Source organism: Hoplias malabaricus, chromosome 8 (genome assembly GCF_029633855.1).
Source record: "Hoplias malabaricus isolate fHopMal1 chromosome 8, fHopMal1.hap1, whole genome shotgun sequence".
In the NCBI taxonomy this organism is placed as follows: domain Eukaryota; kingdom Metazoa; phylum Chordata; class Actinopteri; order Characiformes; family Erythrinidae; genus Hoplias; species Hoplias malabaricus.
In genome coordinates, this window is record NC_089807.1 from 38,856,687 (window position 1) to 38,872,848 (window position 16,162).

The 16,162-nt window shown below is 43.2% G+C and overlaps 1 protein-coding gene across 3 annotated transcripts in view; it reads left to right on the forward strand.

Annotated features, from left to right (window-relative positions):
* Positions 1-43: 43 nt before the first annotated feature.
* Positions 44-16,162, forward strand: part of gstcd (glutathione S-transferase, C-terminal domain containing) — a 111,919-nt gene continuing 95,800 nt past the window's right edge. For 2 of the 3 annotated variants that reach the window (XR_010804120.1, XM_066680073.1), the window contains exons 1-4: positions 238-361; positions 1,090-1,539; positions 4,246-4,773; positions 12,834-13,091. Coding sequence is in view for 2 of the 3 variants with exons in the window: in XM_066680073.1 (XP_066536170.1) it covers positions 1,123-1,539; positions 4,246-4,773; positions 12,834-13,091 (1,203 nt within the window). In the remaining variant the exon portion in view is untranslated. Of the gene's footprint in view, positions 181-237; positions 362-1,089; positions 1,540-4,245; positions 4,774-12,833; positions 13,092-16,162 lie in introns of those variants that run through there. The other variant, XM_066680074.1, reaches the window with a different exon arrangement.

Here is a 16,162-nt window from a genome sequence, read left to right on the forward strand (position 1 = left end):
TAGCTGTAGGTCGGTTTGTTTTTGTGGGACACCGTGTTTAACACGTGAGAGTAGCGATACATGACTCTGAGTTTTCCGGAGTCGACACTGAATCTCAACGGCTGCCCCTGGAAACGAAAGAGTCGACTTCTGGGCTCCACATCATTTTAACCAATAAAACACAATGGCGATGGATAAAAGGTGATGTCGTTATTAGTTTTATATTACAATGTACAAATAAACATAGCACTCCGAGCCTCAGAGTCAGCCCATTCGACACCGATTCCCGAGTAGCTCTGAACCAAATCATTTAGGAGTCGACTCCTCACCGCTACGGGAGAGGGAAATTGAATGGAGAACGCGAGGACTTTAGTGCAACCCTGTGAGTAAATGTAACAGAAAATGAGGGGTCAACTCATTTTACGTTTCGTTAACTTATTAATTAAGTTATCGTCAGGCGTGTTTATGTTTCAGAAAGTTACAAAGACCTTAAGTAAGCCAGGGAAACTAGTTTAGGCTGTCTTTGTTGATTTTTAAGCTTGTAATTCGTATTGAGGATTTAATATCTGATTTAAAAAAATAAGAGTGAGCTTCTTACTGAAGTTAACGATGTGTTTATGAGTAGACGGCGACTGTTATACGTTCTCTACAAGCATACATTCTAAAAAAAAAGCATAAATACGAAGTAAAATCCACCCCACAGGCAGATTATTCTCAGCACTGCAGTGACACTGATGTGGTGGTGGTGTGGTAGCGTGTGTTGCGCTGGTGTGAGTGGATTAGACACAGCAGCTGAGGCTAGAGTTTATAAACCCTGTTTCTATCCACTGTCCACTCTGTAAGACACACCTACCTCGTTGGTCCACCTTGTAGATGTAAAGTCAGAGACAGTGGACTAGTCCAGCAGTGACACTGAGGGGTTTAAAAACTCCAGTTTCTCTGCTGTGTCTGATCCCCTAGATTTAAAAGGCACAATTCTAGGTTGTAGTGTGTCCTATGATATTAATCTGAAGACACACTCATTCTATAACATGGCAGCCATCTGTGTAAGATGCCATTTGGTGTTGTGTTAGGACTCAGAAATATATTTGTGTCTTTTTTTTGTTGTAGGTTGAAATAAACCCTAACTCACTGATCTTCATAATGAAGAGTCCAGACCCAAAAGCAGATGAAGCGAGCATTTTCCTGGAGGTGTGTTGGGAAAATGGCGCTGCGAGTCTCCCTCTGCACTCGTCTATCACGCTCTTTCTGCTGTCCTTCACACAGAGCACGTCCTTTCATGTCTACCTGGTCTCAGATCATCCTGACAGCTTACACGCTTTATCAGACAAGCTCCCGGACAGCTTGGCTGTGTCTGAGGTGAACAGACAAGAGGTTCCTGCTTTGGTCAGAGCCTGTCGTCTGCCCGCTGTGCTGGATGCTGATGGGGGCTTCTGCAGGGCCGGACTGGCGGTGGTCCTCAGGCACATAATCCAGAGAACCTGCAAATTAGGGCTCGGCCGCACTGACGTAGCTTCGCTGTTGGGCTTCAAGAACACCTGCCTCAAGGCTTGTGCTGAGGTGAGTTCCAGGGCCACTGGTCCCATGTGTCAGTGTATGACTAAAGGTACCTTATATTCTTGAGTGGTGCAGTTATCTAATGGCACTTTTCCATTGCATGGAACCTACATGTTCCTCCCACAGTCCAAAAACACACGTTGGTAGATGGATTGGCAACTCAGTAGTGTCCGTAGGTGTGAGTGGATGTGTGAGTGTGTGTTGCCCTGTGAAGGACTGGCGCCCCCTCCAGGGTGTATTCCTGCCTTGCGCCCAGTGATTCCGGGTAGACTCTGGACCCACCGCGACCCTGAACTGGATAAGGGTTACAGATAATGAATGAATGAATGAATGGAACATACAGTACTTAACTGTACTTGCTTTTCGGTAACTACAGCAACGGCAGCGGTAATGTTAAGCAAGATTTACTCATGCTGTATTTACTTGTACTTGTTTTTTGGGACTTAAGCAGTCGCACATCAGAGGAGGCTTTGCTTGACAATCCATTGTAGGGCATGACTTTGCATCCAGTAAAAAGATTGTTAAACACTAAATAGATGAAGTGATTTATCACTAAAGTGGGCATGACTCTGCCATTAATGTGAAATGTAGAACAGATTCACACAAAAAAAATATATTACTTGGTTTGTGTAAACTTTCATGAACAAATAGCAACAGAAAGAGAATAAATCATTTGCTGAAAAGTCATTCACATCTCATTCACACATGGGGTTCACTGAAAGAAGAGAATTGTGTATTATTTACCTTCTGCTGTTCCTAATTTGGTAAGACATTGTCTAGAATTGCACGATTCAGAAATGAATTTTTTAAAATATACAATTTGAGACAGATTTAGTGCTATAATATGTATTTTTGGTAGGTTATACAGTTATAATGTTTATTACTCTATGCCAAAAAAAAACAAAAACAAAAGTTAACTGGCTCTGACTGAAAGAGCTGCTCAAACTTTTTGGAAGGACGTAGTGGCATTATGGGAAATGTAGTTCCTGTAGTGAATTAGAAAACTGCCTTTTTACCGCTGTGATTTTAGTTGGGCGCAGCAACATTTTACTGGGGCATGAACCCATGTAAATAGGGTCTAATAAAGCCCATGGTTTGTACCTCTTTAAATGACCATGGCATAATCTCTCAAAGTGCCGTTATGCATCAGATAAAAGATTCTTTCAATTTTTTACATTTATACAGTATGCCTGCTTTTTTTTAGACTTTTGTGTAGAGTCACATTTCTCTCTGTCCAGTCAGCGCTCTGCAAAATTTACACATCACCTTTTAGTCCCTTCCAAAATGATAAAAATGCATCTGGTTCCAGTTAGGGCGGCATGGTGGCGCAGCAGGTAGTGTGTCGCAGTCACACAGCTCCGGGGACCTGGAGGTTGTGGGTTTGATTCCCGCTCCGGGTGACTGTCTGTGAGGAGTGTGGTGTGTTCTCCCTGTGTCTGTGTGGGTTTCCTCCGGGTGACTGTCTGTGAGGAGTGTGGTGTGTTCTCCCTGTGTCTGCGTGGGTTTCCTCCGGGTGACTGTCTGTGAGGAGTGTGTGTGTTCTCCCTGTGTCTGCGTGGGTTTCCTCCGGGTGACTGTCTGTGAGGAGTGTGGTGTGTTCTCCCTGTGTCTGTGTGGGTTTCCTCCGGGTGACTGTCTGTGAGGAGTGTGGTGTGTTCTCCCTGTGTCTGCGTGGGTTTCCTCCGGGTGACTGTCTGTGAGGAGTGTGTGTGTTCTCCCTGTGTCTGCGTGGGTTTCCTCCGGGTGACTGTCTGTGAGGAGTGTGGTGTGTTCTCCCTGTGTCTGTGTGGGTTTCCTCCGGGTGACTGTCTGTGAGGAGTGTGGTGTGTTCTCCCTGTGTCTGTGTGGGTTTCCTCCGGGTGACTGTCTGTGAGGAGTGTGGTGTGTTCTCCCTGTGTCTGTGTGGGTTTCCTCCGGGTGACTGTCTGTGAGGAGTGTGTGTGTTCTCCCTGTGTCTGCGTGGGTTTCCTCCGAGTGACTGTCTGTGAGGAGTGTGGTGTGTTCTCCCTGTGTCTGCGTGGGTTTCCCCCGAGTGACTGTCTGTGAGGAGTTTGTTGTGTTCTCCCTGTGTCTGCATGGGTTTCCTTCGGGTGACTGTCTGTGAGGAGTGTGGTGTGTTCTCACTGTGTCTGCATGGGTTTCCTCCGAGTGACTGTCTGTGAGGAGTGTGGTGTGTTCTCCCTGTGTCTGCGTGGGTTTCCCCCGAGTGACTGTCTGTGAGGAGTTTGTTGTGTTCTCCCTGTGTCTGCATGGGTTTCCTTCGGGTGACTGTCTGTGAGGAGTTGGTGTGTTCTCCCTGTGCCCGCGTGGGTTTTCTCCGGGTGACAGAAAAAGTTACAAAAAGTGTCCATAGGTGTGAGTGAATGTGTAAGTGTGTGTGTTACCCTGTGAAGGACTGGCGCCCCTCCAGGGTGTATTCCCGCCTTGTGCCCAATGATTCCAAGTAGGCTCCGGACCCACTGCGACCCTGAATTGAATAAGGGTTACAGATAATGGATGGATGGATGGTTCCAGTTACCACTTACTAAATTTGCCTAATGTAAAAGCAATAAAGCAGAGTAGAGTTTAGTAGAGTAGTGTATGTAACATACAAAAGCACCATAAGCTTTCTCCATATCAAGGGATAACCAGTTGGATCCACATCTTTGTCCTAGCCATCCGACCCAGTGAACATAACTTTATTAGGCTTGCTTTTCTTTTCTCTCTCAGGTGAGCCAGTGGACCCGGCTGTGTGAGCTGGGCATCCCTTCTGCAGTGGTGGAACACCTACACAGCCCCACAGAGAAGTCCCTGCAGCTGCCTGCTGCCATCCTCCACCTGGAGCAGAGGCTGGGGGAACCAGTCAGAGTCCACAATGACGACAAGATCCGCCGGCAAAAACTCCAACAGCAGAAGAACAAAAGCTCGCCTCAGTCCGTGTCCCAGCAGGAGGATGTCAGCGGTGTAGAAGCCCTCTCTGAGCCTCTGAGAGAAGGTCCCAGCACAGAGCAAACAGACGAGACCCTGGAGGATCCCAGGAGAGTGAGCCCTTCAGCAGAGCCTGGTCCTGGAGTTGAGCTGAGTGCTGCTCTTGCCAAGCTAAGTGTAGATGCAGCACCACCGTCCTCCACCAGGGAGCGGTCAGAGATAAGGAAAGTGAAGACGACAGAGCTGCCGGAGCTGGAGCATGTCTTCGCAGAGGGGCTTTACTTTACTCTCACCGATGTGGTTCTGCTGCCCTGCATCCATCAATACCTGGTAAAAATCAAAGTCTCTGGCTTCTATGTCTAGCAAGAGCCTGATTGTAGGGATAGATCCACTGCCCCAGTGCCCAGTGCAGAGGCTTTATACATCTCTACCCCAAACGTAGCATTAAGAATGACCTTGGGGTCTTGCGCAGCTGTTCCTGACCATACCATTTCATCTTTAGTTTTTCTCTGGAGAATAGAGGGTATGCATTGACATCAATTTCCAGCCGGACACGCCCCCTCAGTCGGACTGAGTGGCAAAACAATCGTCTGTGTTTACTATAGCCTTCAAAATGGTTCTATATGGCGCCTTTTTTTAAATAGGTTCTGTACAGCATCAAAAAGGATCTGCTACAGTTATGATATAATGAGAATGTGCTATACATAGTTCAGTATAGCCATTTACTTTAATGAAGAACCATTGCTGAACCCTCATTTTTAAGTGTGTTGATAGTTGAATAAACCTATTTGGGCCATTTAGAACCATTTAAAAATAAAAGATTTGACGTAGAAGCATTTATATTATATTTTTGATGAGTCCCAGGAGCCGTTTCCGAGTGCAGAAAATCCTGTAAATGAATGGCTCTTTAAATGTGTTCATGTTTCCGCTGCATTCACAGTGAACCCTAGTGTTGTAGCAAAACCAAAAGCAGATTGGTATTTCCTTCATCTTATAAAAATAGAAGAAAATGGAAATGGTTTGTACTTTTACTGATACATTTGTTATTATTCATTATACAGCACAAGATATATATATATATATTATTAAATATTATATCAGTCATAGTAATAATTTGAAATAAGGGTGTGTTAATTAATGAGACTTAAAATAACGCTAGTTCTTGTTTCTATCCAGACTTAATGATTAATTGTGACTTTATTTAATCATTAGGTAATGCTTATTGCTGTCTTATTACTTAATACTGCCTTAAGTAGCATTAATTAATGCACTATTATTGTAAAGTGTTACAGTTAATATTATATTATAGTCTTAGTCAAACTAATACGATACAAATTTTAAAAGCAAATGATGGAGATGAGGCGGCACGGTGGTGCAGCAGGTGGTGTCGCAGTCGCACACCTGGAGGTTGTGGGTTCGAGTCCCGCTCCGGGTGACTGTCTGTGAGGAGTGTGGTGTGTTCTCCCTGTGTCTGCGTGGGTTTCCTCCGGGTGACTGTATGTGAGGAGTGTGGTGTGTTCTCTCTGTGTCTGCATGGGTTTCCTCCGGGTGACTCTCTGTGAGGAGTGTGGTGTGTTCTCCCTGTGTCTGCGTGGGTTTCCTCCGGGTGACTGTCTGTGAGGAGTGCAGTGTGTTCTCCCTGTGTCCACGTGGGTTTCCTCTGGGTGACTGTCTGTGAGGAGTGTGGTGTGTTCTCCCTGTGTCCACGTGGGTTTCCTCCGGGTGACTGTCTGTGAGGAGTGTGGTGTGTTCTCCCTGTGTCTGCATGGGTTTCCTCCGGGTGACTGTCTGTGAGGAGTTTGGTGTGTTCTCCCTGTGTCCGTGTGGGTTTCCTCCGGCTGCTGAAAAAGTGCCTGTAGGTGTGAGTGTGTGAGTGAATGTGTGAGTGCGTATGTTGCCCTGTGAAGGACCGGCGCCCCCTCCAGGGTGTATTCCCGCCTTGCGCCCAATGATTCCAGGTAGGCTCTTGACCCACCGCGACCCTGAACTGGATAAGGGTTACAGATAATGAATGAATGAATGATAAAGATCATTCTAGTGGCTTTTTTAAAATATATATTAAAATATATTTCCTTGTGCTGTGATGTGTCTTGTTCATCAGATTTGAATTTGGCTTGATGTCTCAACCTCATAGCCGTCTGTGTAAATGAATTAGAATTTTTCAAGACGTTAGATTATATATTTGTCCTATGTAAGATTGTGTTTAGTGATTTTGTCTAAGCTGTAAACCAAGACCAATATATAATATAATTTCAGTGGCGTGAATAGAGTAGACTAGCTCCTTAACACCTAGGCAGCTAATTTAACTAGAGTTAGCAACGTTAATGACCGAGTGAACCTGAGGACTGCTACACTACTGAACTAATGCTGCAGTGACTCCCACCAGCTGCGAGCATCTGTGTCCATAAAAAGCGCACATTAAAATAAATGCATTCACTTATGATAAGGAGTGTCTCCAAGCTATTGGACAACGTTCTGGAGCTGGGTGTCTGTGGTATATAAACAATAAGGTCTGGTCTGTCCCTGGAGACATTAATGCTGTGTTTATTTCAAAACCCATCTCTAAAGAGAGCAATGTTTTTGTTTGAACTGCAGTTTTTATCCCAAATGCGTGATGTCAAATGTTGGCCAAGGTTTTCAAATCCCACGTATGTCCAGGGCAGACGGTAGGCGCGATCCAGAGCGCGTAAATGAAGCATTCGTGCCAGCGTGAAGTTCCGCTCTGCTTTCAGGTTAGCTCAGGCGAGACCAGTTCTCTGCCACCAAGCTTAAGGTGCAGCCCTCTTTCTCCAGGGGTGGTCCGGCTGCTTAGTCATGTGTGTCATGCCTTGTGCAGTTTCGAATCAAAGGTACAGCTGGAGGAGGCAAAGCTCTGAACAAACACACAACCCCGTGCATACCTCGGTGCCACATCCAGGGGTTTTTGTTTTTGTTTGCATGTTTCTTTCAGGTACAGTTCTTAGCAGTTTTGCCTGTGGTTGCTCAGGGATGTTCTGCCTCTGTTATTAAAAACAGGGCACCCTCATGCAAGGAGTGCCGGGTAGAAATGATGAAATTCAATATCATATCATATCATATGTATATGATGTATTCTCAACATTACCCTCTCAGATGATATTTAAGCTTCCTTTAATACACCTGGTTTGGTTGTTTTTATTGGATGGTTCTGTTCTTTGTCTCTTGAAATTGCAGTGCGCATGACTAAATTCTAAGAAAGCCTGCTGTTATTTTTATGGTTTTCTCTAAGGACTTTCTGAAACAGCTGATAAATAACACACTTTGCGGTTAAATGCCAGGGCCTGTATGCAGAAAACAGGATTAGCAAACTGAGAACAAACCGCCCAGCAACAGCATTGCTGCAATAACGGTAGCGCTACAGTCAGACCGTCCAATCAGAAGATTTTAGGCTACTTCACCACGCCCCCTTCTCACTCAAGCGAACCAATCGGAGTAGGGGAGGGCGGGACTAGTTTGTGAACGAAGCTTCTCGAAGTTCTATGTAAGCGCTAGAAAAACAAAATCCCTGACGTTTGTGAAATTCCGCCCAGACATTTTTTTAAGTCTAAAAAAGAGGACACGTCCGTGTAAAAGAGGACGTCTGGTCACCCTAGTTATTACTGTTGGGAGTAGTGATGGGAATTTCGGCTCTTTTTGGGGAGCCGGCTCTTTTGGTTCGGCTCTTCATAAAGAGCCGGCTCTTTCGGCTCCTAAATGGCTCTTTGTTTTACCACTTATTTCCACTGGTACAGAACAATATTACCTACATTTTACATGACTATATGGACAAAATATTATTGTTCAATATTAAAAATAATAAATAGTGTTGCAATGGCCAATTGTTTCTATGGCTGTCTTGTAATAACTCACTGATTGCACTCACACATTCAGTTGTATAAATAACTAGATTTTTATTTAAACACCTTAATAAAAGATCACTTGTAAACTCTGAAATACAGCCAATGGAACCCAAACCCTTTGAGGTATTACAAAATAGCTTACAAAATTAAATAATCATCCATTTCTGGGTAATATAATAAACAAATACAATGCAAAGTGCAAAACATCAGCATTCAACGGTAGTGATTAAAACAACCACAACTGTCAACAAACATTTAACTGATTTAACATTTCCTTCTTCTATTTTTTGGAAGGCAGTAGGGCTGCAACTAATGATTATTTTGATAATCGATTAATCTGTCGATTATTTTTTCGATTAATCGATTATTAATCGGATAAAAAGGAAAACAAGCCAAATTTGGTTTCCTGTCTGTTACTAGCATATTCAGGACACCATCAGTGAGAACAGCTGCTTGCTGTAGTGTGCAGATCTTCAAAACATAGTCTGCAATGCTGGGCTGTTTTTATCTGAGGTGAGAGAGAAAGTGTAGATATGAACATACACCTTTTTTTAAGTTAATAACTACTGATCTAAAATGCAGACAACAATGCAGGCAACTTGAAATTACATAAATGGATATTGGATGATGCTGCCATGTGCTGAGAATAAAAGGGAAATTCAACTAACACATATGATCAGATAGTGTTAAGATATTTAAGATTTTAGAGAACTAATGTAATTGTATAAGGAACACACAACCTACCATTATTAAAAATTAGTGTTTACATGAAGAATTAACCCAACCATTACATTAATATATTTATCAATATTTAACACAGTGTATGTAATGTAATATACACTTGTAATGTAATACTCAAACACTAACACGCAATGCCAGTCAGAAAAGACCATGAAAATCGCTTTAAATATATTATTTTAAAAAATGTTTGGATTGCTTTTCTTTAACTCTGAATGTAACTGCCGCCACATTTAAGGTGGAACGGAAAACTCGCTAAATACAAGAGTGATATAAATTTACTAAAAATGAGACATCTTGTTTAACTACTCTAGCAGGCTCTAGTGACGTTGAGTGAGAGAAAAACTAACGTCGCTAACGTTACCTTTGACTAAAACCACGGCCTGTTTTGGACCTGCTGGTCGAGCTGGGGGGGGGGGGGGGGGGCTTGTTCGCTAAACGCGAGTGTAATATCAATGATGTGCTGCTGTGCCATGCGAGATCAGCTGTGCACATTTTGCACCTAACGCTGTTTCTTGAAGGCGTTAATGTAAAGTGTTCCCATACTTTTGATGACTTGGGTCGTACATTTCTCTCTCTGCTTGTGCTAACATTATCCTCTGCTGTGACCGCCTCCGCCATTTTTTAAACCATTCTTCCAGAGTTCGTCACGCGTAGCAACCGTACCTATGTGTATAATAACTTAGACCCAACTAATCGATTATTAAATTAGTTGCAAACTATTTTAACACTCAATTTTAATCTATTTAATCAATTAGTTGTTGCAGCCCTAGAAGGCAGATTGGCATTCAGGAAAACCAAGTGTCTCAGCTTTGCTTGTTGTTCTCTGATTGTTTGAATGACAAGCCTTAGAAAAAAATGGCTCGGTCTTAAACGTGAACCGGCTCTCATCGTTCACTTACAAGAGCCGGCTCTTTGAACCGGTTCGTTCGCGACCGACACATCACTAGTTGGGAGGGGGTGCTCTGTCAGGCTGCGATGAGCCTTATATCTGTGAGCACAAAGTCGAGTGAATTTAGCTAAACACAGCCCAACACTGCACACCGACACACATTTTGACGATATAAAAAAAAACGAAAAAAAAAGAGAGAGCAAATTTCAACAACAGGTGCTGAAGGAACAGAACAACAAAGTTTGAAAATAAGCGAAATAAGACGGTGTAAACTGTTTAGAAGCACAGCTAGCGCTAACAGACACCACATTAGATCTTTCATCGAACGGAGGCTCAAAAACACACATATTTAGAGGATAAAGCCATATACATGTGAACACAAAGTCGAGTGGAGGATTTTCTGAGTGTTTTGTCTGTTTACAGCTTTCTTCCTCTATCTTTTAACTCAAACTCAGCACTAAACGGTGGTGGGGTACTGGGCTTGTGTTCCCCCCCCCACCAGTTTTCAGACCGTGACATCAGCAGCCATTGAGCTCCCACAGCGCCCCCTCCCTGTGGCTCTCTTAAATGCACATGAACATTTTAGCCGACTTTTAAAGACACAGAACAGAAATTTGACACGTCATAAACACCGCCCTCATTTTGAGACAATGTCCACATTTTTTAAAATACAGCGGTATACAATATTATCATTATACTGCCCAACTCTACTGTCATAACAACATGCAACATTCAGTAAATGTATACACTGGGACTCCCTGTCTGTAGGGAATAGCTTCCAGAACCCTCTGTAGATACCAACTGAAGTAGAAGCTCAAGTCTGCCTTGTATTTGAATATAACCTTTGTACAGTTTTAATCACCACCAGACCTTTATAACGTTTAATCCAGTGTAAAAACTCTAACTAGTTAGACTAGTTAAGTCAAATGATGCTCAGAAAGCAAGTCCTGGATAGAGACCGAGGGTCTGGGTGTGTCTCTAGATCACTTTGTGTCTGGGAGTTGAGCGTAGTAATATAGTTTTTGCTTCTTGGAACTTTCTGGAATTATTTTCTGATCCATTGTTTGTTGAATCCATGGATATGACATCTGTGGAAACAGAGAGCTGACTGTACTAATATACCATCACTGTCCAAAGAAAAACAAGTAGAAAAACAAGTTTCCTACATCATTTAAACCCAGCAGATGTCCTTCACATTGTATGAAAGTTTAATGATGAACCGGCCAATAGAAATGCTCCAAAATGACTTGGAAAGATAAGCAGGTTTTTTGCTACTTTTATGCAATTACTAATTTGTAGATAGATACTGACAGTGGGCTGAAGAGGGACATATGTGAGTTTATATGGGGGACTGATGGACCAGGGTTGACATGTGGGAAGAAAACCAGCTTGTGGATGGAGAATGATGCTCTGGGTGATGTTCTTCCAAGCCAGAATATGCTCTTAGTTCTTTGGCTCATGTGTGAGACTATTTATTATACTCTCTACAAAGGTTTTCAGTCAGAACACAGGAACGGGGTGCTGTCTAGGTTAAAATACCCGAGGACTGCTAGGACTAATGTGTGTTCTTTTTTGGCTTCAGGTGCTCTGTGTGAAATTATTACTTTCTCTGTTTATCTCCCTCTTTCTTACCTCCCCATCTCTTGATCTTCTCTCAGTTTTCGTTTGATTTTCTCTTTCCGTATCTCTGTTTTAGCTTTTCTTCTTTTCTTTTAAAGTATTCCGCTTTCTTTTTTCTCTTTCTCTCAGCAGATCTCCAGTGTTGCTCTGTTTTATACGCTGTGTAGCGTCTCTTCTTTCTTCGCTCTGACGGACTCTGCTCTCCCTGTCTTTATTCTCTCTCCACCTTTCCTCCTCTCTGCTCTGAGTGACTCTGAACTCTCTCTCTTGCTCATTCTCTCTCTCTCTTCGTGTGCTGAGCGAGAGAGAGAGGCTGAGGAAAGGCTCAACGGAGCGATGGAGCTGCTGTTTTTAGGTTCAGTGGGAATGACACTCTGATGGGTTACTTAAATCACTTGCCTTCATGTTTCTCTTATTACCTTTTCACTGACTCCATTTAAAACACACTTCTGTTGTTTCCGAAGCACACAGCAGCACATTAACCGTCTCTTTGCAACAGTTTGGTACATTTTTCACTGCCTTATAATGCAGTTCTACTTAGGGGAGGCTATATGGAAAAAATATAGCCTCAAACCCTGGTCCGTATTCTACCACAGGACGACTAAACACCACCCAGTGGACTGTGAGGTATGAATAAACCTTGCACTGTTCACTCTACGAGCTACTGCCAGGCAATTTAACCCTGCTCCATTTGCTCTGAGAGCTACAGCAGGGTGATTTAACCCCACTATAATTGCTCCAGCGGCTACTGTGGGGTGATCATCCCCTTGATGTTATTGCACAGTACCACAGTAATGTATGGACACTTTAGGGACCGCCTTGCTCCCAGTGATTCCGGGTAGACTCCGGACCCAGCGCGACCCTGAATCGGATAAGCTTTTACAGATAATAAATGAATGAATATTGTCCTAGGAATAAAAGTGTTATTTGATATTATTGTCATTTTAAGACCACTTGATATAAGGATAATATAATACCATAATAATGCAATTACACCATTTTAAATAGCAATGAACTTTTGGTAAAAACGTAGCAATTAAAGTAACTCTAGGTAGTATTTTTATCATATAGTCACAGCTAAAAATCAGTGTGATGGTTCACTGACATGTAATAGAGAGAATAGGGCCTCTGTTGTTGCCACTTCGTACTCAGCGCTGCAGAAATTGCACCATGTAACTGCTGGACGACGGTAAGAAATATGCTGGTAAACAATGGGCAGTAAAGAACTCTCCCTGAACTCTCCCTTTAATAACAGATGTTTGTATTTTGTTGTTGTGTCCCAGCTCTCCCTGCAGCAGAGTGCCCCCGGTGTCCTGTCCTGCCTCCCTCTGCTCCTGCGCTGGTACCACCGCGTACAGGAGCTCCCAGGGGTCCGCCGCGCCGCTGAGGATTGTGGGATGGCTCTATTCAGCCCTCAGGTGACAGGACCCCGCTCTACCCAACCTGAAACGCCCATACCCAGTGAAGTGGAGCAGGAAAAAGCCAGACCTTCGCAGGAGCATTTCATAGGAGGCCCTAGACCTACACTTACCAAACTCCAGGTAACGGAAACACTGTCTCAGATTAAAGGAGTACATTCGATTAATAGCCAATTCATTTTCCCACCCCAGAAGTTAGTTAAAATTGTATTGAACGTGCACTCGCTATTTATTCTCTCATTTTTTGTACCCCATTCCTCTCACCCTTATATACACACACACCCACACACACACTCTTACTGAATGAGAGATTACACATGCAGTGTGCTGCACTGCTTCTCTTTGCTGCTCCACTAAACCTGTCAGGGGCGAGTGAGGCTTACTCTCAGCAGCGATCTCATGGACGCCTCTCTCTCTCTCTCTCTCTCTCTCTCTCTCTCTCCTCCTCCTCCTCCTCTCCCTCTTTATGACCGTCTGCTCTGGAGAAGCAAGGTTCGGCCGAAGCCGGAATAGATTTATGTCCTCCACTGGGCTGCAAACACTGGCCACACACAAACACACACACACACACACACACACACACACACACACACACACTATAACTCTACTGCCTCTATCCAAGCTAATACCACTCCCTCTGCTTCACAGTTAAAGGAAGCAGCTCGTGCTTAACTGAATTAGGCCATATATTCTGGAATAAGTGCTGTTATATGCCTCACTGGCTGTAAGGTGACAGGGAAATTCTCTTACTCCACCCATTTCATTCTACAGAAACAGAGCAGCCTTGGCAACAGGTCGTTTCATTTGGTTTTCCATCATATTAAAGGACCTGGATGTGGACTGAAGCCATAGATTTTGACCGTCTGATTGCTTTTTTTGTGTGTGGTGATTTTGCATGGATGTAAAGATTAGGACGTAGGGATTTGCAACAAGGCATTAGTGCATTAAAGGAGGTACTGGAGCTTTGATTGATCTGTTAGGAGGTATTATTACTAAAAAAGATGTAGTTAAAGATGATGTAGGCCTGTGCCAGTTGATAGTAAACCAAGCTGCTACAGTAAAAGCCAAAGAGACGTTGGCGGATCATTGATCACTGGTATAAAGCAACACTGGGTAGTATTTTTACCTCTAAATTACAGCTTCAAAACCATTGTGATGCTACATTGTACCTGTAATAAGACGAATAGAACCTCTGTCATTGCTACCGCAAGCCTAGCACTTCAGAAACTGCACTGTGTAACCTTTAGTGGTGAGTAGGATACCACTTCTGCCACCCCTTGATTTCAAGACAGTTCTGTAAAAGTAAGTTACACTCTGCTACTGTAGGGGGAGCCCAGCAGCAAAAACACCAAATCTTACCTAATGCTCCTTTAACAGCGACACAAAGTGTCATTGACACAAAACACAATAGCACCCCCTTTGTGGAACAACAATAATAATAATATATTACATTTATAAAGCACTATTCATGAACACAAAGGCACTTACAAGTTACAGGTGGACAGTATAGAAACAGACAGACAACAAGAAATCATAAAAAACAAACATTTATGGCACTGGGAGGTTGAATTCAAGGGAAAAAAGGTGAGTTTTAAGCTGGGACCTAAAAGGAGACAGTGTTTGAGTGCTGGATTTGTGAGGCAAGAGAGATCCAGAGACAGGGGAGCGACTCTGGAGAAAGCCCTGTCTCCTAGGCTGCGAAGATTAGAAGAGGGAATGGATAGTCGGCCAGCGGTGGAAGATCTAACGGTGTGGAAGGGTCTAGGACTGAAGGTCTGAGAGGGAGGACTAGACCAGTTTATTTAAGACTTTGTACATGAGCAACAGGATTAAACGGAATGCTGTATTACACAGGGAGTCTGTGAAGATTAGAAATGGCAGGTGTAATGTGTTGATGCGAGCAGGTAAGAAGTTGCTGAGTTTTGAATCATCTGGAGCTTATGGAGCAGTCCCTAAATGAGTGAGTATGTGTGAAATAGAGCCCCCTGTGTTATGCAAAAACACCAGAGTGTTCTGTATATGGAGGTGCACTACATTTTGACCGTACTTTGCATCATCCAAACCCGTATTTTATCTTCCTTTCTGCATGTTGTTGTGCCTTTTCTGGCACACAGACAACAGTTGGTGAAATTTTGAAGTCAGTAAATCAAGTTGTGAGACACTCAATCTGTAGGATTAGCCAACCAAGACTTCTGACAGCTCCAATATCCACTCATACGTCTGACCGTGTTAGGACAGTCATTCTGAAATCCCCACACTGGATGTCTGATGAAGTGTCATATAGTTTAGGTGGTGATATTCAATGGGCTAAAATCACACAATATTTCTGGCTAACACAATCAAGTCCAGGGAGCAGCAAAAAAACAAAAAAACACATTCTCAAACACATTCAACGGTCATTTTGCATACAGTTTTCAATTAAGCAGAAGCTATCAGTGTAGGATATTTACCACTTTGCATACACAGAAACTACAGGGTGGGCCATTTATATGGATACACCTTAATAAAATGGGAATGGTTGGTGATATTAACTTCCTGTTTGTGGCACATTAGTATATGGGAGGGGGGGAAACTTTTCAAGATGGGTGGTGACCATGGAGGCCATTTTGAATTCGGCCATTTTGGATCCAACTTTTGTTTTTTCAATGGGAAGAGGGTCATGTGATACATCAAATTTAATGGGAATTTCACAAGAAAAACAATGGTGTGCTTGGTTTTAACGTAACTTTATTCTTTCATGAGTTATTTAGAAGCTTCTGACCACTTATAAAATGTGTTCAAAGCGCTGCCCATTGTGTTGGATTGTCAATGCAACCCTCTTCTCCCACTCTTCACACACTGATAGCAACACCGCAGGAGAAATGCTAGCACAGGCTTCCAGTATCCGTAGTTTCAGGTGTTGCACATCTTTTATTGTCATTAAAAAAGAGTCATTAATGGTGTAATATTAAAGCAGCAGTAAAGCTTTTACCTTAAGATTACAGCTTCTAAATCATTGTGATGCTTCACTGAACTCTGGGCTCACCACTGCAGAACCTGCACTATGTAACTTTTGGAGGAGGGTTTCCTACTGGGTTTCCCCATGGTTTCTAGACAGTGCTCTTGTTCTTTTAAACTTAGTGGTACACAAATCGTCTGGTAAATTGGGCATAGTCTAATTTAAACTATAAAATAAAAACAGCCACTTATTAATG